This window comes from Balaenoptera borealis, assembly GCF_965194805.1.
Source record: "Balaenoptera borealis genome assembly, chromosome: 1".
In the NCBI taxonomy this organism is placed as follows: Eukaryota; Metazoa; Chordata; class Mammalia; order Artiodactyla; family Balaenopteridae; genus Balaenoptera; species Balaenoptera borealis.
In genome coordinates, this window is record NC_138860.1 from 79,305,479 (window position 1) to 79,329,209 (window position 23,731).

The window sequence follows — 23,731 nt, forward strand, 5'->3', positions numbered from 1 at the left end:
TACATTTCCTCTGAGAATTTGTATGAAAATGTACAGTGTGGGGAATATAGTCAATTTTTATGTAGCATCTTTGTATGTAATACAAATTACATACATCATTGGTGTCATATAACATGATCGTGGTGATCATTTTGAAATTTATAGAAATATTGAATCACTATGTTGTGTAACAGTAACTAAGATAGTGTGGTAGGTCATTTATACTTCAAAAACAAATAAACAAACAAGCACATACAAAAAGAGATCATATTTGTGGTTACCAGAGTTGGTGGTGGGAGGAGGGGGAATTGGATGAAGGTGGTCAAAAGCTACAAACATCAAGTCATAAGATAATAAGTAACAGAGACTTAATGTACAACATGATAAATATAATTAACACTGCTGTATGATATATCAGAAAGTTAAGAAAGTAAATCTTAAGATTTCTCACCATGAGGAAAAAACTTTTTCTGTCTTTAATTTTATATGTATATGAGGTGATGGATGCTCATTAAACTTAATATGATAATCATTTCATGATATACGTTAGCCAAATCATTTTGCTGTACACATTAAATTTATACAGTACTGTATGCCAAGATACCTCAATAAAAGGAAAAAAACAAACAAAGAAAATTGTAAGTATTAAGCAACTTTTATAGAATTTGGTATTATTGAAACATCTAATCAGTGGACACATCCTTTGGAACAAAGAATAGAACAGTTATGTTTTTCATTCTGTTTTCTAACAATACATTTTTTATTGCACTTTGCTGAAGTACTGGCTTGTGATCAAATGGAAAAAGAAAACTAACTGGTCCTTCATGGCAGATGATTTAAGAAGCACTGTCTGAGAAGCTGTGTTCCTTAGGAAGACATTAAACCAATCTTACTCATTTTGTGTCATCTGAGAAACTCAGTTGAGAGGAGGATGTTCAGACAGTTCTGTGCTGTGAATTCATTGCTTTTCATTTATTTCCCACCTTGTGCTGTTCTATTTTCAGCACTCACTCTTCTACTTGGAACTAATTTTTTTGCTTCTATAATTTTTTAATATCTCCTGTGTGTTGTCCTTTCTTGTTTGACTTCTTAATGAGTGCTTTTGTGTTTTTAATACTCCTGCTGTAATTTTGGTGCATTTAGGGGTAGAATATATATGTTAAATTCCAAAAGATTTATTTAGAATTTAAAAACAGATTTCATAACAAAATTAGTAAGTCAATATTGCTAGAAATATAATAAAAAGCTAATTTGCATATGCAGTGAAGTATATGGATTCAGTACCATTAAACCATGATGGGTCCCATATACACAAAATAAAAAATAATATGCACTCTGAAAGTTAATTTAATGAAAATACTTTACAAGGAATAATTTGAAAATTGAAATCCAATAAATTCTAAAAGTAGAACTTATATAAATCATTCTCTCATTAACACACACCAAAAAAAAAAAAAACTATAAATAACAGAAATTATTTAGGCAACAGCAAGGAAATATCTATAGTAAATAATAAATATTTGGCAATAAATAACAAAAAATATTTGGGCAATAAATAACAAGTACAAAACTGTTAGGAAGGAAAAAAACAACAGAACAAAATAATGGAGATGACCAATGCTGTACTTATAGAGAAATGTAGTAACTTAAATGCCTTAATTGGGGAGAGACCTTCAAGACAGCAGAGAAATAAGATGGGGAGATCACCTTCCTCCCCACAAGTACAAGAAAAAAAATCTAAATGTGGAACAACTCCTACAGAACACCTACTGAAAGCTGCAGAAAACCTCAGACTTCCCAAAAGGCAAGAAACTCCGCATGTACCTGGGTAGGGCAAAAGAAAAAACAGAGGCAAAAGAATATGGACAGGGCCTGCACCTTGGAGAGGGGGCTGTGAAGGAAGAAAAGTTTCCACACACTAGCAAGACCCATCACTGGTGGAAATGGGGGATGGGCAGCAGGGTAGCTTCGGAGCCATGGAGGAGAATGTAGCAACAGGGGTGCAGAGGGCAAATCAGAGAGATTCCCGCACAGAGGATCACTGCCGACCAGCACTCACCAGCCTGAGAGACTTGTCTGCTCACCCACCAAGGTGGGTGGGGGCTGGGAGCTGAGGCTCAGGCTTCAGAGATCAGATCCCAGGGAGAGGACTGGGATTGGCTGTGTGAACACAGTCTGAAGGGAGCTAGTGCACCACAGCTAGCCTGGAGGGAGTCTGGGAAAAAATTTGGACCTGTCTAAGAGGCAAGAGACCATTGTTTCTGGGTACGTGAGGATAGGGGATTCCTTCCCTGTCTGCAAACAGAAGGCAGAGCACGACCTAAACGAGCTCCAGAGACAGGCATGAGCCACGGCTATCAGCGCGGACACCAGAGACAGGCATGAAATATTAACTCTATGGATGCAGCCACCAAAATCCTGTGTGCAAGCACAAGTCACTATCTACACGTGCCCCTCACCCTCACCCTGGGAGCCTGCGCAACCTGCCACTGCCAGGCTCCAGTGATCCAGGGACAACTTCCCTGGGAGAACACATGGCACACCTCAGGCTGTTGCAACATCTCGCCGGCCTCTGCCACCACAGGCTCACCCCGCATTCCAATTATCACTACCTTACCCCTCCCTCCCCGCTGCCTGAGAGAGCCAGAGCCCCCTAATCAGCTGCTTCTTTAATGGTGTCCTGTCTCAGCAGGGAAAGTAGCCTGAGGGCAACCTACAAGCAGAGGTGGGGCCAAAACAAAAACTGAACACCAGGAGCTGTGTGAACAAAGAAGAGAAAGGGAAATTTCTCTGTGCAGCCTCAGGAGCAGTGGATTAAATCCCCACAAGTAACCTGAGGTACTCTGTATCTGTGAAATACCTGAATAGGTAACAAATCAACCCAAAATTGAGGCAGTGTACTTTGGAAGCAACTGTAGACTTGGGGTTTGCTGTCTGCAACTGACTTGTGTCTGATTTTTATGTTTATCTTATTATAGTCTTTAGCACTTGTTATCATTGGTGGATTTGTTTATTGGTTTGGTTGCTCTCTTCTTTTTTTCTTTTTTATTACTTTTTTATTTTAGTAATTTTTTTATTCTAATTATTTTATTTTAATTTTGGTTTTATTTCACTCTTTTTTTCTCCCTTTTTTTCTGAGCTGTGTAGCTGACAGGGTCTTGGTGCTCTGGGCTGATGTCAGTCCAAAGCTTCTGAGGTGAGAGAACAAAGTTCAGGACATTGGACCACCAGAGACCTCCTGACCCCACCTAATATCAATCGGCTAGTACTGTCCCTGAGATCTCTGTCTCAATGCTAACACCCAGTTCCACCCAACGTCCAGCAAGATCCAGTGCTAGACTCCCCATGGCAAACAACTATCAAGACAGGAACACAACCTCATCCATTACCAGAGAGTCCACCTAAAAACATACTAAGTCAACAGACACCCCAAAGCACACCAACAGACACAGCCTTGCCCACCAGAAAGACATGATCCGGCCCTACCAACCAGAACACAGGCACTAGTCCTCTTAACCAGGAAGCCTATACAACCCACTGAACCAACCTTACCCACTGGGAGAAGACACCAAAAACAATAGGAACTATGAAACTGCAGCCTGAGAAAAGGAGACCCCAAAAAGAGTAAGTTAAGCAAAATGAGAACACAGAGAAATATGCAGATGATGAAGGAGCAAGGTAAAAACCCATCAGACCAAACAAATGATGAGGAAATAGGCAGTCTACCTGAAAAAGAATTCAGAGAAATGATAGTAAAGATGATCCAAAATCTTGGAAATAGAATGGAGAAAATAAAATAAACGTTTAACAAGGACCTAGAGAAACTAAAGAGACAGCAAACCATGATGAACAACACAATAAATGAAAGTAAAAATTCTCTAGAAGGAATCAATAGCAGAATAACTGAGGTAGAAGAACAGATAAGTAACCTGGAAGATAAAATAGTGGAAATAACTACCACAGAGCAGAGTAAAAAAAAAATAATTGAAAGAATTGAGGACAGTCTCAGGGACTTCTGAGACAACATTAAATGCACCAATATTCGAATTGTAGGGTTCCCAGAAGAAGAGAAAAAGAAAGGGCCTGAGAAAATATTTGAAGAGATTATAGTTGAAAACTTCCCTAACATGGGAAAGGAAATAGTCAATCAAGTCCAGGAAGTGCAGAGAGTCCCATACAGGATAAATCCAAGGAGAAACATGCCAAGACACATATTAATCAAACTATCAAAAATTAATGCAAAGAAAAAATATTAAAAGCAGCAAGGGAAAGCAACAAATAACATACAAGGGAATCCCCATAAGGTTAACAACTGATCTTTCAGGAGAAACTTTGCTAACCAGAAGGGAGTGGTAGGACATATTTAAGTGATGAAAGGGAAAAACCTACAACCAATATTGCTCTACCCAGCAAGGGTCTCATTCAGATTCGATGGAGAAATTAAAACCTTTACAGATACTAAGAGAATTCAGCACCACCAAAAGAGCTTTACAACAAATGCTAAAGGAACTTCTCTAAGCAGGAAACACAAGACAAGAAAAAGACATACAATTACAAACCCAAAACAATTAAGAAAATGTTAATAAGACATACATATTGATAATTACCTTAAATGTAAATGAAATAAATGTTCCAACCAAAAGACATAGACTGGCTGAATGGGTACAAAAACAAGATGCATATACATGCTGTCTACAAGAGACCAACTTCAGGCCTAGGGACATAGACTGGCTGAATGGGTACAAAAACAAGATGCATATATATGCTGTCTACAAGAGACATAGACTGACATAGACATAGACTGGCTGAATGGGTACAAAAACAAGATGCATATATATGCTGTCTACAAGAGACCAACTTCAGACCTAGGGACACATACAGACTGAAAGTGAGGGGATGGAAAAAGATATTCCATGCAAATGGAAATCAAAAGAAAGCTGGAGTAGCAATTCTCATATCAGGCAAAATAGACTTTAAAGATTACTACAAGAGACAAGGACACTACATAAGGAGGAAGGGATTGATCTAAGAAGAAGACGTAACAATTGTAAATATTTATGCACCCAACATAGGAGCACCTCAATACATAAGGCAAATGCTAACAGCCATAAGAGGGGAAATCGACAGCAACACAAGCAGTAGGGCAGTTTAACACCCCACTTTCACCAATGGACAGATCATCCATAATGAAAATAAATAAGGAAACACAAGCTTTAAACGACACATTAATAAAAAAGTGGACTTAATTGATATTTATAGAACATTCCATCCAAAAACAACAGAATACATTTTCTTCTCAAGTGTTCATGGAACATTCTCCAGGATAGATCATAACTTGGGTCACACATCAAGCACTGGTAAATTTAAGAAAACTGAAATTGTATCAATTATATTTTCTGACCACAACACTATGAAACTAGATATAAATTACAAGAAAAAACTGTAAAAAATACAAACCCCTGGAAGCTAAACAAAACGCTACTAAATAACCTGAAGATCACTGAGGAAATCAAAAATATCTAGAACCAAATGACAATGAAAACAAAACGACCCAAAATCTATAGGATGCAGCAAAGGCAGTTCTAAGAGGGAAGCTTATAACAATACAATCCTACCTAAAGAAACAAGAAAAATCTCAAATAACAACCTAACCTTACACACATATCAGTTAGAGAAAGAAGAACAAAAGAAACCCAAAGATAGCAGAAGGAAAGAAATAATAAAGATCATATCAGCAATAAATGAAAAAGAAGTGAAAGAAACAATAGCAAAGATCAATAAAACTAAAAGCTGGTTCTTTGAGAAGATAAACAAAATTGATAAACCACGAGCCAGACTCACCAAGAAATAAAGAGAGAAGACTTAAATCAACAGAATTAGAAATGAAAAAGGAGAAGTAACAACTGACACTGCAAAAATACAAAGAATCATGAAGGATTACTATAAGCAACTATCTGCCAATAAAATGGACAACCTGGAAGAAATGGACAAATTCTTAGAAAAACACAACCTTCCGAGACTGAACCAGGAAGAAATAGAGAATATAAACAGACAGATCACAAGCCCTGAAATTGAGACTGTGATTAAAAACCTTCCAACAAGCAAAAGCCCAGACCAGATGGATTCACAGTCAAATTCTGTCAAACATTTAGAGAAGAGCTATCCTTCTCAAACTCTTCCAAAATATAGCAGAGGGACAAACACTCCCAAACTCATTCTACAAGACCACCCTTACCCTGATACCACAACAAGACAAAGATGTCACAAAAAAACAAAATTACAAACCAATATCACTGATGAACATAGATACAAATATCCTCAACAAAGTACTAACAAACAGAATCCAACAGCCCATTCAAAGGATCATACACCATGATCAAGTGGGGTTTATCCCAGGAATGCAAGGATTCTTCAATATATACAAATCAATCAATGTGATACACCATATTAACAAACTGAATGATAAAAGCCATATGATCATCTCAATAGATGCAGAAAAAGCTTCCAACCAAATTTAACACCAATTTATGACAAAAAACCTCCAGAAGGTAGGCGTAGAGGGAACTTATCGCAACATAATAAAGGCTATATATGACAAACCCACAGCCAACATCGTTCTCAGTGGTGAAAAACTGAAACCATTTCCTCTAAAATCAGGAACAAGACAAGGATGCCCACTCTCACTACTATTATTCAACATAGTTGAATACGCGAGAGGGAGGGAATATGGGGATATATGTATACATATAGCTAATTCACTTTGTTATACAGCAGAATCTAACACAACATTGTAAAACAATTATACTCCAATAAAGATGTTAAAATGCCTTAATTATTTAACTAGTAAGAATAAAAATAATATAAAAAGACCTAATACAAAATTGAAAACAGGGAGCCAAAAATAGAAATATAAGTAGTAATTTTAAAATATGAGAGCTTTATTGATTATTTTATACACTTTGATTTGAAAATCTAAGTAAAATTTCAAGGGAGAATACAGTTACATTTTACCTTGAAAATGGAGGTCACACATGAAATATGAATGTCAGTTTTATTCATTAAGCTTTAAAAAGAACATTGAAGGGACTCCCCTGGCAGTCCACTTGTTAAAACTCCATGCTTCCACTGCAGGGGGCGTAGGTTTGATCCCTGATGTCATCCCAAAAAAATATAATTAACTACTGTATGTTATATATGAAGGTTATTAAGAGAGTAAATCCTAAGAGTTCTCATCACAAGAAAAAATATAATTATTAATACTTTCCTCTATTTAATTTTTTATTTTTTTTTTATTTCTTTAATTTTGTACCTATATGAGATGATGGGTGTTCACTAAACTTATTGTGATCATCATGTCATGATGTATGTAAATCAGATCAGTATGCTGTATACCTTAATCTTATATAGTGTTGCATGTTAATTATATCTCAGTAAAACTGGAAGAAAAAAAGTGCTGCCTTTTCATTTTCTTTTCTTATTATCAAATGGTTTTCTCCATTATCTCATCACATAAACTTTTAAAATTTTAACAGCACTTTACTGTTGGTCTTAAAGTCCTTTACAAATAATACAATTTCTATTATTGTTTGATCTTTTGCTTAGACAAAGTTTTAGTAAAATTTTGAAATGGGACTTCTGATATCTTTGAATTGCCTTATCTCTAAACTTTATAAATAAGAAGTACACCCTGTGCTTTTGACCAGAACAAAGACTGCCCTATTATTCCTCCTGGGATATCTTCTCTACATTTCCAACTTCCTGGTCTCCTTTCTTTGAATATTTTTTCTTTTATAGGGTCATCCTCGGAAAGGACAGCGACTAGTTACCCAAAGACAGATGGAGTTTCTGAAAGCAAAGAAAGGCCACATTACTCAATGGCTATTCCCTGACCCTCCCCTGCTAACCCCTGTAATACGTCATTTACTTTTTCAAACTTATCCACAGAACTTATGTGGAAACTGAAGTTGCAGAATAAATTGACTATGGAAAACGTTGACTGTACTTAACCCAGTCTGGAATGTTGCATAAAATATTTGGTAAATAGCAGATTGTGTTTTTTGGAAATAGCTATTGATTTATTCATTGACAAATATTTGTGGAGTTTCTGTTACATGCCAGGCACTATGCTAAGTACTGTGGGTAAATAAAAGATGAAATGGCAAGGACCCTGGTTACAAGTAGCTTATAGTCTACTGGAGATAAAACCTTTACACAAAATAGAACATGAAGTGTCATAAAAGGAATATGGGAATTCTATAGGGGAAAAGATTTGTTACTTACAGATTCTGGGATCTGAGACAGCTGCATGGCAGAGAGATGGCAGTTGAAACAAGCTGGGGAGAATATTTTGGATTTGGACATGCAGACATAAGCAGGAAAGAAAGTAAAGGTCCTACAGACCATTTCATGTCATTATACCTTTTATAAAAGAGCCATAGGGAGGCTGCTGCCACAGTCTTTCGGGTGTGCGGACAAACAAGTGGTATTGTTATTTTCTGAATTTGGAAAGGAGGATATTACACGTTCAAAGAAAGCTTGGAGAAAATAAAAAGATGGAAAAAGAAAAGGACATATAGGGTAATTAAATTGCCTCTTCAACAAGGGGAAAGAGCAAATTGATTTTTCATTATTTTGCTCAATAACTCTTCACCACTTGTAAGGTAAAGCCAATTTCTTAAGTTGGTTAAAAAGGCAACTAATTTTACCCCTTATCTACATTTGCAACCTAAATTTTAATCACACAGGACTTGCACTAAAATACATAGAGTTTTCTATATATGCCTTTGTACTTCAAGACTTCTTGGAGAGAGAGAGAGAAAGGAATGTCAGCCACAAATATCCTCTAACTTTCATCTGTGATCCACTCATTCTTCACACTTTTTAAAGTCACCAGTTATTGAACGTTGTCTAATGTGTCTAGGAAGAATTTGTTGTTTCTAGTATATTTAAAGCTTAATATATTTAAAGGTTGTTTCATGTGTCTTTATCAAAATACTCAACATGTTACATCCAAATTATTGTCTCCTGATTGTCTCTCCAATAGACCAGACAGACTCAAGGATAAATACCACAACATATGCCCTGCGAATTCTCAAAACATTACCCAATATTTAAATATATGGAATATATGAAATATAAAGTCTTGATGAATAAATAAATAGTCCATTAATAAATTAATAATGATCTCAGTTCACTTTACAGCAGTTTGGTCCCCTTTGCACCACCATGTGCCTCCTAAGTAAAAATACTTTTTATGTTCTCCTTATTTCCATGTTCTGTATAAATTTTTGTTCTCTTTCTTTCTTATACTGTATCCCCTTATGAAAAAATCAAAACTTACCCTGTGGCCCTGCCTTTCTCTTGATCTTGATCTTTCTTTATCCTTACATTTTTCACCATCGAACTGCCCTTTCTATCATTTGATCACATTTTCTATTTTCCACTACTAACAACTAGGGGATAACAGATCACTGGCTCCAGGGAAAACTCAACAATTTTAAAATTTGACATAAAAATAAGTGGATTGTCACTGCTCTTCTCAATATGGAAATAAGAGTCCCTAAATAAAAATAAAAATTTCACATTTTTTTCAAATCGGAGTTTAGTGCCCAGTAACATGCAGGTGTCTTCATTCTTGGACACATCCTGGAATCTTCTATGAAGGTTTCTAGGTGAAATTTACCAAAATTATCTTCACTGTCATAATATCCAAGGGCTCTTCTACCATTTTCTACAAACTCTGGACCATTATAAGAAAACTATCTACATTGCTCCACACAAAAATATCACCTGTACCTTGGATAGTTTAGGTATATCCTCAATGAGTATGACAATGGTCTTCCTTTTTACATTAGCAATGACTTCAATGCCTTGGTTAGTAATTGAAATGTTTATCTCCATAGGGATCTAATTACCACATTTTGCCCAATGCTTGCCCATAATTTCCCCAATTAACAAGTAGAACTATGGTAATATACTATGAGAATTAGTTGGTCAAAGAAAAGTCCCTTTCTAATATACTGTGGAAATTAGTTGGTTTCCTCCCAGAAATTCTCTGGGGACTTATTAGAGAGGTGGAAGTTTTCTTGGTCCTATTTGTTAAAACAGACAGGTAATTTGTTAATTACCTCCTTTGAGTATCCCTACCTAATGACTAAATTTTTATTCTTAGTTTTGAGAAAAATATCCATTTCATATTCACATTTCTGAAAGCTAGAAGAGAGGAAGAAAGATACAAAGAATAGAGGACAGAAAATTAGAAGGGCAGAAGCAACATAGATCTTTCAGACACATGAGAAACTTATATGTTTCTGGAATATAACATGAGCGTGATTGATATTTGTTCAATAAAGAAAGAAAGAAAATTTGGGTTCTGGAGTAAGATGTCATAGTGCCCTGTTTTAGGTATTGGCTGAGACTTCTCAGGAGTCTACCTCCTAATTTCACATTGCATATTTATTCCCTCTGGCAGTGAGTCCAGACACTTTGGGCTAGAAATGGGGAAATACTAGACACTCATAGATGTCTTTCTCAGGGGCTCATGTGACCTGCTCTTGTATAAATTATATCAGAGATGCTGCAGGCATGAAGAGGAGAAGAAAATTCCAAAGTATTAAGTAAGAATTTGATGACTAGAACTTGGTGGCTTCTCTCTCCTTCAGTTATGTCACAGATTGGGGCCATGGCTAGATCTTAAGGAAATCTTTCAGTGAGAAGATTCATCTGAAAGCTATATATTTCCCCTGAATCTGGGTAGGCTGAATGACTATTTGTTCCAATAGATTATAGCAAAATTGATGCTATATTGGTTTATAAACTCTGGTCTCTAGAGCCTGTCAGCTTCTACTTCCTAATTCTTGGAACATCAACTTATTTTTTATATATTGGAGTAGAGTTGATTAACAATGTTGTGTTAATTTCAGGTGTACAGCAAAATGATTCAGTTATACATACACATGTATCTATTCTTTTTCAAATTATTTTACCATATAGGCCATTACAGTGTATTGAGCAGTGTTCCCTGTGCTATACAGTAAGTCCTTGTTGGTTATCTATTTTAAATATAGTAGTATGTAAATGTCAATACAAAATTCCAAATCTATCCCTCCCCCCCAACCCTTACCCCTGGTAACCATAAGTTCATTCTTTAAGTCTGTGAGGCTGTTTCTGTTTTGTAAATAAGTTCATTTGTATCATATTTTTTAGATTCTGCATATAAACGATATCATATGATATTTGTCTTTGTCTGACTTACTTCACTTAGTATGATAATCTCCAGGTCCATCCATGTTGCTACAAATGGCATTATTTCATTCTTTTTAATGGCTGAGTAATATTCCATTGTATATATGTACCACAATATACAAGTACCATATGTACTTCTTTATCCATTCATCTGTCGATGAACATTTGGGTTCCTTCTATGTCTTGACTATTGTAAACAGCTCTGAAATGAACATTGGGATGCATATATCCTTTCAAACCATGTTTTTCTCTGGATATTTGCCCAGGAGTGAGATTGCTGGATCATATGGTAGCTCTATTTTTAGTTTCTTAAGGAATCTCCCTACTGTTCGCCACAGTGGCTGTACCAATTTACATTCCCACCAACAGTGTAGTAGGGTTCCTTTTTCTCCACACCCTCTCCAACATTTATTATTTGTAGACTTTTTGCTGATGGGCATTCTGATCTGTGTGAGGTGATTCCTCATTTTAGTTTTGATTTGCATCTGTCTAATAATGAGAGATGTTGAGCATCTTTTCATGTGTCACTTGGCTATCTTGGAACATCAACTTTTATTCCCTACACATGTTTTTTTTTAATGAAGTTTATTTGATTTACAATATTATATTAGTTTCAGGTATACAACATAGTGATTCAATTTTATTGTGGATTACACTCCATTCACAATTATTATAAAATATTGGCTATATTCCTTCTGTTGTACAATATATACTGATAGTTTATTTATTTTATACATAGTAAGTTACACCTCTTAATCTCCTACCCCCATCTTGCCCATCCTGCCTTCTCTTTCCCCATTGGTAACCACTAGTTTGTTCTCTATATCTGTGAGTCTCTCTGTTTTGTTATAATCACTTGTTTGTTTTATTTTTTTAGATTCCACATATAAATATAACATACAATATTTGTCTTTGTCTGACTAAGTTCACTAAGCATAATACCCTCCAGGTCCATTCATGTTATTGCAAATGGCAAAATTTCATTATTTTTGTGACAGTAATATTCCCTTGTGTGTATATATATTTATATATATACCTCACATCTTCTTTATCCATTCATCTGTTGGTGGACACATAAGTTGCTTCCATAGGTTGGTTTATCATAAATAAAGCTGCTATGAACATTGGGGTGCATGTATCTTTTTGAATTAGTGTTTTCATTTTCTTCAGATATATACCAAGGAGTGGAATTGCTGGATCATATGGTAGTTTTATTTTTAGTTTTCTGAGGAAACTCAATAGTGTTTTCCATAGTGGCTGCACCAATTACATTCCAATAAACAGTTTGCTGGGGTACCCTTTTTTCCACATACTTGCCAACATTTGTTATTTGTAAATTTTTTGATGATAGTCATTCTGACAGGCGTGAGGTGATATCTCGTGGTTTTGATTTGCATTTCTCTGATTATTAGTGATGTTGAGCACTTTTCATGTGCCTGTTTGTCATCTGTATATCTTCTTTGGAAAAATGTCTATTCAGGTCTTCTGCCCATGTTTTAATCTTTTTTTTATATTGAGTTGTGTGAGATGTTTATATATTTTGGATATTAACCCCTTATTGGTCACATTATTTGCACATATTTTCTCCCATTCAGTAGGGTAAACCTTTTGTCAGTGGTTTCCTTTTCTGTGCAAAAGCTTTTACGTTTAGTTAGGTCCCATTCGTTTATTTTTGCTTTTGTTTCTTTTGCTATAGGAGACAGATCCAAAAAACAATATTGCTACGATTTCTGTCAAAGCATGTTCTACCTGTATTTTTTTCTGGAAGTTTTATAGTTTCCAGTCTTTTTTTTTTTTTTTTTTTTTTATTTATTTATTTATTTTTGACTGTGTTGGGTCTTCGTTTCTGTGTGAGGGCTTTCTCTAGTTGCAGCAAGTGGGGGTCACTCTTCATCACGGTGCATGGGCCTCTCACTGTCGCGACCTCTCCCGTTGCGGAGCACGGGCTCCAGATGAGCAGGCTCAGTAGCTGTGGCTCATGGGCTTAGTTGCTCCATGGCATGTGGGATCCTCCCAGACCAAGGCTCAAACCCGTGTCCCCTGCATTGGCAGGTAGACTCTCAACCACTGTGTCACCAGGGAAGCCCTGGTTTCCAACCTTATATTTAGTTTTTAATCAATTTTGAGTTTATTTTGGTATGGTATGAGAAAATGTTCTAATCTCTTTCTTTTACATGTAGCTGTCCAGTTTTCCCAGTGTCACTAATTGGAGAGACTGTCTTTTGTTCATTGTATATTCTTGCTTCCTTTGTTGTAGATTAATTGATCATAGGTATATAAGTATATTTCTGTGATCTCTATTCTGTTCCATTGATATATGTGTCTGTTTTTGTGCCAGTACCATACTGTTTTGATGACTATAACTTTGTAGAATGGTCTGAAGTCAGGGAGTGTGATACCTCTAGCTTTGTTCTTTTATCTCAAGATTGCTTTGGCTATTTAGGGTCTTTTGTGGTTCCATATAAATTTTAGGATTATTTGTTCTACTTCACATTTGTTCTACTTGTGAAAATGTCATGAATATTTTGATAGGAATTGTATTGATTCTGTAGATTGCTTTCAGTAGTACGGACATTTTAATAATATTAATTGTTCCAATCCATGAACACAGGATATCTTTCCAATTCATTGTATCTTCTTCAATTCCCTTCATCATTGTTTTACAGTATTCAGACTACAGATCTTTCACATTTTGGTTTAGTTTATTCCTATTTATTTTATTCTTTTTGATGTGGTTTTAAACAGAATTGTTTTCTTGCTTTCCCTTTCTACCAGCTTATTACTAGTGTATAGAAAAGCAACAAATTTCAGTGTATTAATCTTGTATCCTGCAACTTTACTGAATTCATTTATTAGGTCTAATATTTTTTGTGGAGACTTTAGGGCTTCTTATATATAGTATCATGTCAACTGAATATAGTGACAATTTACCTCTTCTCTTCTAATTTGGATGAATTTTATTTCTTTTTGTTGTCTGACTGCTGTAGCCAGAATTTCTGACACTGTGTTAAATTGAAGTGGTGAGGCTGGACATCGTTGTCTTGTTCCTAATTTTAGAGGAAAAGCTTTCAGCATTTTACCATTGAGTATTATGTTAGCTGTGGGTTTGTCATAAATGGCCTTTATTATGTTAAGATATGTTCCCCCCTCTATACCAACTTCAATGAGAGTTTTATAGTTTTATCATGAATAAATATTAATTTTTTTCAAATTCTTTCTCTTCATCTGTTGAGATGATCATGTGATTTTTACCTCTCCTTTTTGTTAAAGTGGTGTATTGCATTGATTGATTTGCAGATATTGAACCATCCTTGTACCCCTGAAATAAATTCCACTTGAACATGGTGTATGATCCTGTTTATATATTGTTGAATTAGGTTTGCTAAATTTTGTTGGGGATTTTTGCATCTACATTCATCAGAGATACTGGCTGAATTTTCTTTATTTCTGGTTTTGGTACCAGGGTAATGAGGGTCCCGTATCATAAAATTGGGGATGTTCCATCCTCTCCAATTTGGGGGAATAGTCTGATAATAGGCATTAGCTCTTCTTTATGTGTTTGATAGAATTTGTCCTGTGAGCCACCAGGTCCTGGACTTCTGTATGCTGGGAGATTTTTTTTTTTTTTTTTTTTTGTATTACAAATTCAATTTCACTTCTAATGATAAGTCTGTTTAGATTGTATATTTCTTCCTGATTCAGTCTTGGGAGATGTATATTTCTAGAAATTTATCCAGTTTTTCTAGGTTAGCCCATTTGATGGCATTTAACTGTTTGTAATATTCTCACGATTTGTTCATATCTCTGTGACATCAGCTGTTATTTCTATTCTTTCAAATTTTATTTTGTTTATTTGGGTCCTCTCTCTTTTTTCTTGTTGAGCTTGGCTGATAATTTTTTTTTTAATCTTTTCAAAAAACCAGCTTTTGGTTTCATTTATCTTTTCTATTTTTTTGGTCTCTATTTAATTTATTTTCTCTCTTACCTTTATTATCCTTCCTTCTGCTGACTGACTGTGGCTTTGTTTGCTCTTCTTTTTCTAATTCCCTTAAATGGTATATTAGGTAGTTTATTTGAGACTTTTATTCTTTCTTGAGGTAGCACTGTATCACTATAAACTTTCCTCTTAAAATTGCTTTTGTTGCATCCCTTAGATTTTGGAAAGTGTGTTTTTATTTTCATTTGTTTTGTGGTATTTTCTGATTTCTTCTTTGATTTCCTCATTGACCCACTGTGTCTTCAGTAGCATGTTGTTTTGTCTCTACATGTTTGTGTTTTTCCCATTTTTCTTACCATAACTGATTTCTAATATCATACTATTAGAACCAGAAAAAATACTTGATATAATTTCCATCTCCTTAAATTTGTTGAGACTTGTTTTGTGGCCTAGTATTTGATCTATCCTGGAGCATGTTCCCTGTATACTTGGGGGAAAAAATGTATATTCTGATGTTTTTGGATGGAATGTCCTGTGTATATCTATTACATTTAACTGAGTTGGCATGAGTAAGGGCATAGGCTGGGGCTGTCCCAGCATCAGTCAGAATTCTGACTACTTCTGATCTGCTGCTCCCATGAATGCCATAATGGCTGCCAGCACCCAGTTTGAATACTGTGTTGGGTCTGAGCTGTCTCTGTCCCCTGAAACTGTGCCTTCTCCTCTGCTGCAGCATCTTCATCCTAGTGTGGAGCTGTGTTGCAGAGCAAGAGGGACCAGAGCAGGGCTGGGGTGAGCACTGGGGTGGTTGTGGAAAACTGGCCAGAGTTCTGGGCATCTTCACTGTGCTTCTTCTACCTTGTTTTGGGTGTAAGCAAGCATGTACATGCTCTTCATGAGAAGGGTCTAGGTTCTACAGCCCTGCTGTCAGTCCTCATCATTTTCAAACCAGCTAAGGGATCTCGTCCTCCTGGTGTCAGACCTCAGGGCTGTGGCATCCAATATGTGGTTCAGACTTATTCTCAGCCTGTGTAATCTCCCTCTTTTTCTGTGTCCCCTCCGAGGGGTGCATGTCCCAACCTGATCACTTCTCTTCCCTCCCTACCCAACCCTGTGTAGATCTTTCTTACAGTCTTGGTTGTATAAGAGTCTTTCTGCTAGTCTCCAGTTTGTTTTCACTGAGAATTGTTCCACATGTATCTGTATTTTTTATGTGTGGGTGGAGCAAGGTGAGCTTGGTGTCCTCATACTCTGCCATCTTGATATCCTACTCTAGCCACCATGCCAGCCCAAGCAGTCCTTATAAAATCCATGTGGTAAGAAACCAAGACTCAATAGCCCCAGATTTTTTTTTAAGCCACTGTTTTTTGTTTTTCTTTTTGTTTGTTTGTTTAAGTATTTGTTTATTTATTTATTAATGGCTGTGTTGGGTCTTCGTTTCTGTGCAAGGGCTTTCTCTAGTTGTGGCAAGCGGGGGCCACTCTTCATCGCAGTGCACGGGCCTCTCACTATCGCGGCCTCTCTTGCTACAGAGCACAGGCTCCAGACGCGCAGGCTCAGTAATTGTGGCTCACAGGCCCAGCTGCTCTGCGGCACCTGGAATCTTCCCAGACCAGGGCTCGAACCCATGTCCCCTGCATTGGCAGGCAGATTCTCAACCACTGCGCCACCAGGGAAGCCCCAATAGCCCCAGATTTGCACACAGCCAACATTTAACATGAACTAACGAGCCACATAAGTGACCAATTTTGTAAATGGCCCTTCAGCCCTAGTTGGGTCAACTAAGGTGACCCCACAAAAAGTAGATACAAGCTGTCCCATGAAGTCTTGCCAAAATTGTGGATTTGTATGTAAGATAAATAACTGTTGCTATCTTAGCTAAACTACAGGGTAGTTTGCTAAATGGAAATAAATAACTAGAACAGAATTTGGTATCTAAAGTCAGGGTGCTATTATAATTAAAACTTTAAAAATATGGCATTGAGTTTGAATCTGATGGTAGGAAAATCTGTAAAGCCTTAAGGAATCTATCACTGAAAGGTGTAAGAGCCTTGAGGCCACTGTTGGTAAGCATTTGAAGGACAGAGAGGAAGCTGTTATTATAGTTTGGTAAAAGGGGGCATTTACTTGCTTTCTTGGAAAGTTTGCATTACTATAGCCTGGAACACAGAAAAATCATTTATTAAACTCATGAGAAATTTCTAGGAAGATTATAGAAAGTGCTCATCAATGATAACATACAAGAAGAAAGAAATGAACAAAATAAGGTGTCGTCCATAATAAGGTTCCAGTCTCAAACAAGGAAAGGACAAAATAATCCCAAGTAAAGGCAAAGCCATTTCAATATGTAGATTTGGTGGGGGGTGGAACCAAGGACCAAAAAGGGACACTAAAGTTCGCTGTAGAATGGAGGGGACCAAGGTTGCCTGTTGTCTTCTGGAAAGGAAGAACTAATATCAGGAGGGGTAGGAATAGATAGTCATATATTCTTCTGTTCCTTTGAACTAGACAGCTTTGGTGCATCTTTACTCTCATCAATGGATTTATTTGTTTTTGAATAATAAATCTTTACAGCAGTAAAATGTGATGAAATTTATTCTAGAAATGAGTAATCTTTTCACATGTCTACATAGCCTTCTTAGAGCATTACTCATGGCAGAGAACCAGAATGTCTTATCTTCTTTGAGCCTCATTCTCTTCATATGAAAAATGTCTTTACATTACAGCATGTTCTACATTTAAATGAGAAAATATTTGAAAGCACACATTTTATTTGGCACATAAAAGGCATACAACTAACTGAACAGTTAATAACTGGCTCTTTAATTAACAGGATATGAAGTCTGGACCATTGTTCTTCGAACGGCTGATTTGAATTCCTTATTCCTCAGACTGTAAACCATTGGATTGAACAATGGAGTGAGGATGGTATAAGACACAGATATTAGGGTGTCTTGACTTGAAGAGTAATGAGATTTGGGCCTTAAGTAGATGAAAGAGGCACAACCATAATGAACAGTTACAACAATGAGATGGGAGGCACAAGTAGAGAAGGCTTTGTATCTTCCAACAGAGGATGGGATTTTTAGAATGGCAGAGATGATACGGATATAGGAAACCAGGATAAGTAACAGGGGAATAATCAAGGCAAACACAGCAAGCATGAATATGACCAACTGACTGAGGTGAGAGTGATGAGATGCCAGCTTGAGGACAGGAGAAATGTCACAGAAGAAGTGGTGTAGTTGGTTGGAGGAGTAGAAAGGCAAGTGAAATACCAGGGAGGTGGTGACCAGAGAGACAGTGAAGCCACAGGCACAGGCAGCAGCCACAAGTCCCACACACACCCCATAACCCATGAGCACTGTGTAACGCAGAGGGTTACAGATGGCCACATAGCGATCATAACCCATGACTGCCAGCAGGAAGGAGTGAGAGCAACCTAGGAAGAGGAAGGAAAACATCTGGATAGAACACCCCAAGAAGGAGATGGTCTTCTTCTGGGCCAGCAGGTCAACCAGCATCTTGGGTACAAGGATGAAAGTGTAACAAGTCTCAAAACAGGAGAGTACAGCAAGGAAGAAGTACATAGGAGTATGGAGGGCTCTGTCCAGGACAATGGTGGAAATGATGATGGCATTTGTGCCCAGGGTGAACAGGTAGATGAGCAGGAAGACAATGAATAGTAGCCGCTGCAGCCCAGCCAGAGATGAGAAGCCGAGGAAGACAAACTCTCTCACCAAGGTCTCATTGACCCATTCCATGGTCATGTTATTAGGAGAGCCAGAGTCAGAGCCAGAGGCCAGGATCCAGGGAGGGAGAAATACATGGGGAACTCAGCACAAAGCCTACAGGTGGCAGGCATTTCCAGATATTTGGCGGAACTCATTCATTTTCTCCAAAAATACCTGCCAATATAAGAATTAAGGCTAAATATGGAACAGAACAACTGATGACCAATTAGAAGACTTTTTTCCAAGACCAAGAACATGTTATCTCTCTAGCTAAGGATTAAGGAATTATCTGTTTTTTTCCCCTTGTATCTTACTTATGGATTATTGTGTTTTCCTTGCTCACTACAAGCCTAAGGAAAACAGCTCTGCAAAAGTGAAAAATATGGTAAACTTCAGCTATCTGAACTTGATCAGAAAGTGGAATGAAAGAATGAGTAATGTTCAGACACAGCAGGTGAATTTCAGTTTATCCAACCACAAATGGGGAAGGAAAAAAAGAACTAGATTATCTCTGAGCAAAACTGTGAGAGGATTTGTGTTTATTGACAACTTATTATATGATAAGATATGTGGTAAAAATATCATATACCTTATGTCAATTACTCATTATAACAATTTTATGTCAATAGGCAAAACAATATGAAAAAAAGAAAAAAAACTTTAATTTTCAGACCAGTTACAAACATTACTGGAAGTTCCACAAACTAGAGCACTGAGCCAAGGGTGGAACAGAAGATAACATTAGTTTAAAGAAAATTTTCTCCTTTTCTTAGAAAGAGAAGAATCATCATACTGTTAGAAAGAGTCTCATTTACTTTGTGGCATTTTAAACACACTTCACTTTTCCTGTTCTGAGGTGCCTCAGAAAAATAGAGTTTTACAAAAATGGCAAGACCTTCCTTGTCACACAGAGTGACAGAGAATGTGACAATTGGGCAGTTTTCCAGGATTACAACTCCTGATCAAGTCATAGGCTTTATATATTTTGCATATTGTTATGTCAATAAGATTCCTTTTGGATATTCTACTACTAAACACAGTTTGCAAACTGCTAGAAAAAATTATTTCTAAAGTCGTTTTTCGGGCTTATATCAGATCATTTTTTCATGGGTGTATTTCCCAACTGCCTAAGCCTAAGAAGTAAAGAAAGTGTTCTTTGTATGCAAAATCATTTAACATTTATTGGTTGTATCCAGTCTTCATTTGTACACTTTTCAGTATATTTAAACTTTTACATCATTATGTGTTGAGGAATTGTTTGCATCTGCTACCAGAATTTTGTTTTTGCATTTTTCATGATAATAGCAAACCTTGGCTTTGTAGACCTTAGGTTAAGTGATCGGAAATTTCTGAAACTCACTGTACCTATCCTTAGAATTTGAAGATAAGTTTTGTTCTTTCTTAATTACTAGAAATTGGTCACAAACTTAGTAGGTGTAATTATTTGAAGTTAATATTAGATAGTCACACATGCTGGTTTTAAAGTTCTTCAACACAAATAATAGGAATGTTTTTCATTCTGTAACTCTAAAGGTATCTCTATTATATATAAATATAAAGAAAGTAAATACCATATATATCCCTGTTATATACATATATTTGTATGTGTATACTTATATATATTGGTATAATATACATATGCTTTCTATATGAAGAATAGCAAACTAACAAGGCAGTTTCCCTGTATAATACCTCCACCTGGACAAAGGGACCCTGCCTCTTTCAAAACACTGAGGGAAATCTAAATTTATGATCATTGCTTATCCTTTTCTTATTACTTTCCCAAGATTTTTCTGGATCTACTGTTAACTAATCCACACCTCATCCCCACTATATTCTCACTCCACTGAGTATGAATTATAGAGTAGACCACAGAAGTTAGAATTATCTGATGCTGAAGGAGCACCTGTTTCTCCCCAATACCAAAAACAAAAAACAAAAAAGAAAACAGTTTAGATTATTTGTGACTCAAACCCATGAGAGCAGCTGATTTCAGTTAAGGGGATTTTTACATACACTTACTATAACCCCACAGTCTAAATGAGTTGTATGATTGATATATTTTCCCTTTTCGTGGTGTATGGAGACTCATTGGCACAGTATATCTGAGAAGGTAGCCCCCATCTGCTCAAGAAGACATCAAAGACCAACAGAGCATGTTATATCAGTACTAAGGATAGAAAGACATAAGGGCAGAAGAATAAAAAGATCTTCCAGCAAATACCCACAGGCTATAAAATTAAGGTAAAAGATCCCTCAGTTTGGAGTGAGAAGATCTATATTTCAGGTCTAGCTTTGTGTGACTTCGGGCAAGGTACTTAACTTGGATATTCAGTCTTTTTATTTTTAAAATTAAAGGTGATACAGCAATAACTGTAATAAACTGTTGAAAGTACTTAAACGGAGGCTCCTTGAATAACATGTTGCAGAAGAAGTTTTGACTTAGGGTAAAGTTTGAATACTAATCCTTAAGATACTTTTCAACTCAGAGACTCCAAAATTCTCTAGTTAGATGATCCCTAAATTCCCTTTATGATATTCTAGAACCAAGCAATGGAATTCATGTTATGATCCTTGGAGATGACACTTCTGCACCTTATTTTTCTAACTCCTTCGATGCTCCAAAAAATTTTATATAATTTAAGCTTAAACAGTGACTCAATAATTGAGGGTACTGGGTACCTCAAAAAGGGAGCAAATCTACAAATTTTTCTGATGCAAAATTTTGATGTTTTCAAATACTTATCTTAGGGGAAAAAATCAGTCAATTAACTGAGAGAAATTATGTACCCAGCCCCAGATATTAAAGAAGTGGAATTTTTGTATTCTTAGATACACATGAAAATCCTGAATTGCCTTATTAAAATGGAACTTAAGTATTAGATTATAACTAAAAATATGCATCCATGAGTACACAGCAGATAGAGAAATGAGGATTTAGTTAAGTATGTGTTTCACGTAGTCTATGAGGCAACCAGTTCAAAAAAAAGAAAAAAGAAAGAAAGAAAAGAAAATCTAGCTGGCAGCAAAAATGACCCAATCTGATCATTAAGAAAATTTCAGAGAACTATATGGACGATGCCAAATCACTTTTAATACCTGAAGTTAAAAGCAGCCCATGATTCTCCTTCTTATCCTTGCCACTTGCCAGAATTGCAATGGGGGGCCAATGTTCACAAGCACTAGCCCTCACTCAGGTCTAGACCCCACAATCCCAGACTAGAGCAATATTCCCACTGCTCAGTAAGTACCTACATTGCTCTCCTCCTTTCAATTCAGACAGAAACATTCAGGATCTGCGATCCCTTGACAAGTAGATTCTAAGCCAAAGACCAGAACCTGAAGAAATATCAGCAAAAGAGAGTGAATCTGCCTTGGGACAGAAGCTCTCCTCTGCATCTTCCTCTATCCATCAGGACTCTCAACTTGTCCAGCCAAAGTCATTATCTTTAGAAATTCTGGTGACCAACATGGGGTGTGGTTATTAGAAGTATACACTGATCGTTGGACTCCTGAGACTTGATCTACTGCACTGGAGACATTGCCCTGGGGTTAATTAGAAGTCAAGGTTATTTTGGAAAATAATGTCATAAGTTTCTCAAAGGTAGCCTTAGTTGAGGTACCTGAGGAGTAGGAGCCATAAACATAATTAGCCCATGTCTTCACTGGAAGTTGAGCCCATATGTTATGGATTCTGAAGGGAAAATCACCACAATTAAGACTGTAATGCAGAGGCCAAGTGGAAATTTTTCATTGAATTTTAAGTCAGGAAACTGGTATATTTGTCCAGTGATTCTCAAATTTAGTGTTTATAAATCAAAAGAGAGCTTAATTGCAAATTTATCTTCTCAGGTTTTTGTCCATAGAAATCCTAATTAGAACCATTGGGGTGTTCTGCCAAAACCTAAATTTTTAACAAGTGTCTTAAACCTATTTGAACATTATCATTAAATTTCTTGTTATCTTAATTTTTTTTTACTAGAATAACTATATATATAAAGTTGTCAATTTCATCCAAGCTAAACCAAAAGCAATATAATTCCATTCCAAACCCCAGCATGAATTGTGAAGGCAACCTGACAATACAAATTTCTAAAGTTTACATGGAATAGTAAGACATTTTTGAAAAAGGAAAAGTGATATAGAGGCTCACTTTTCCCAATAGTAAGATGCCTTAGTGATAAAGAGAGCTTGCTACTGGAATAGGAAGAGTTAAATATTACAAAGAGACAGAAAGAAGAGCTCAGACATTGATCTATGTATGTTTGGAAACTTGGTCTTTAATAGAAATTACCTCATAAGTCAGTAAGGAAACTGTACTTAGAAAATAATAATGGGAAACCTGGCTCCTTCTATGTACATATCACTCATTATGAGGTGTCATATAGAAAATTAAATGGCTTACTGAAGGCTCAGATAGAGCACCGCCTGTGTGACAACACATGATGGAACCCCACATGTCTACTCAAGGCAGTGTATACTCTGAACTAGCAAACAATGTATTGTGCCTATTCTCCAATAACAAGAATATGTAAGTCTGGGAATCAATGTAAGGGGAGACGGAAATGATTCTTTTCATTATTACCTCTAATGACTTCATAATGAAGCGCTTCGTAGTTTAGAGGTGTTACTTTCCAAAGGAGTGTTGTTTCTATCAGGAAACACAAAAACAGAAATTGAGACTTGCCTATGGTTACTTCAGTCTACTTTGTTCTATTGTACAAATACTCTACAGACAGAAAGGGGCTTTTACACTAGGTAGGGTAATTGATCCTATTTTTTTTATGATTGTTACATATTTGATTTTATTTTTCTGAAAATGTTTTGCTTAATATAA

The 23,731-nt window shown here is 36.3% G+C and overlaps 1 protein-coding gene across 1 annotated transcript in view; it reads right to left on the reverse strand.

Annotated features, from left to right (window-relative positions):
• The window catches only part of LOC309618705 (uncharacterized protein), a 40,356-nt gene extending 18,117 nt beyond the window's left edge, over window positions 1–22,239 (reverse strand). Inside the window, 1 exon segment of the mRNA XM_082372883.1 lies at window positions 17,992–22,239. Coding sequence (XP_082229009.1) covers window positions 17,992–18,930 — 939 coding nt within the window. The 5' untranslated portion in view covers window positions 18,931–22,239.
• Between the last annotated feature and the right edge of the window lie 1,492 nt (window positions 22,240–23,731).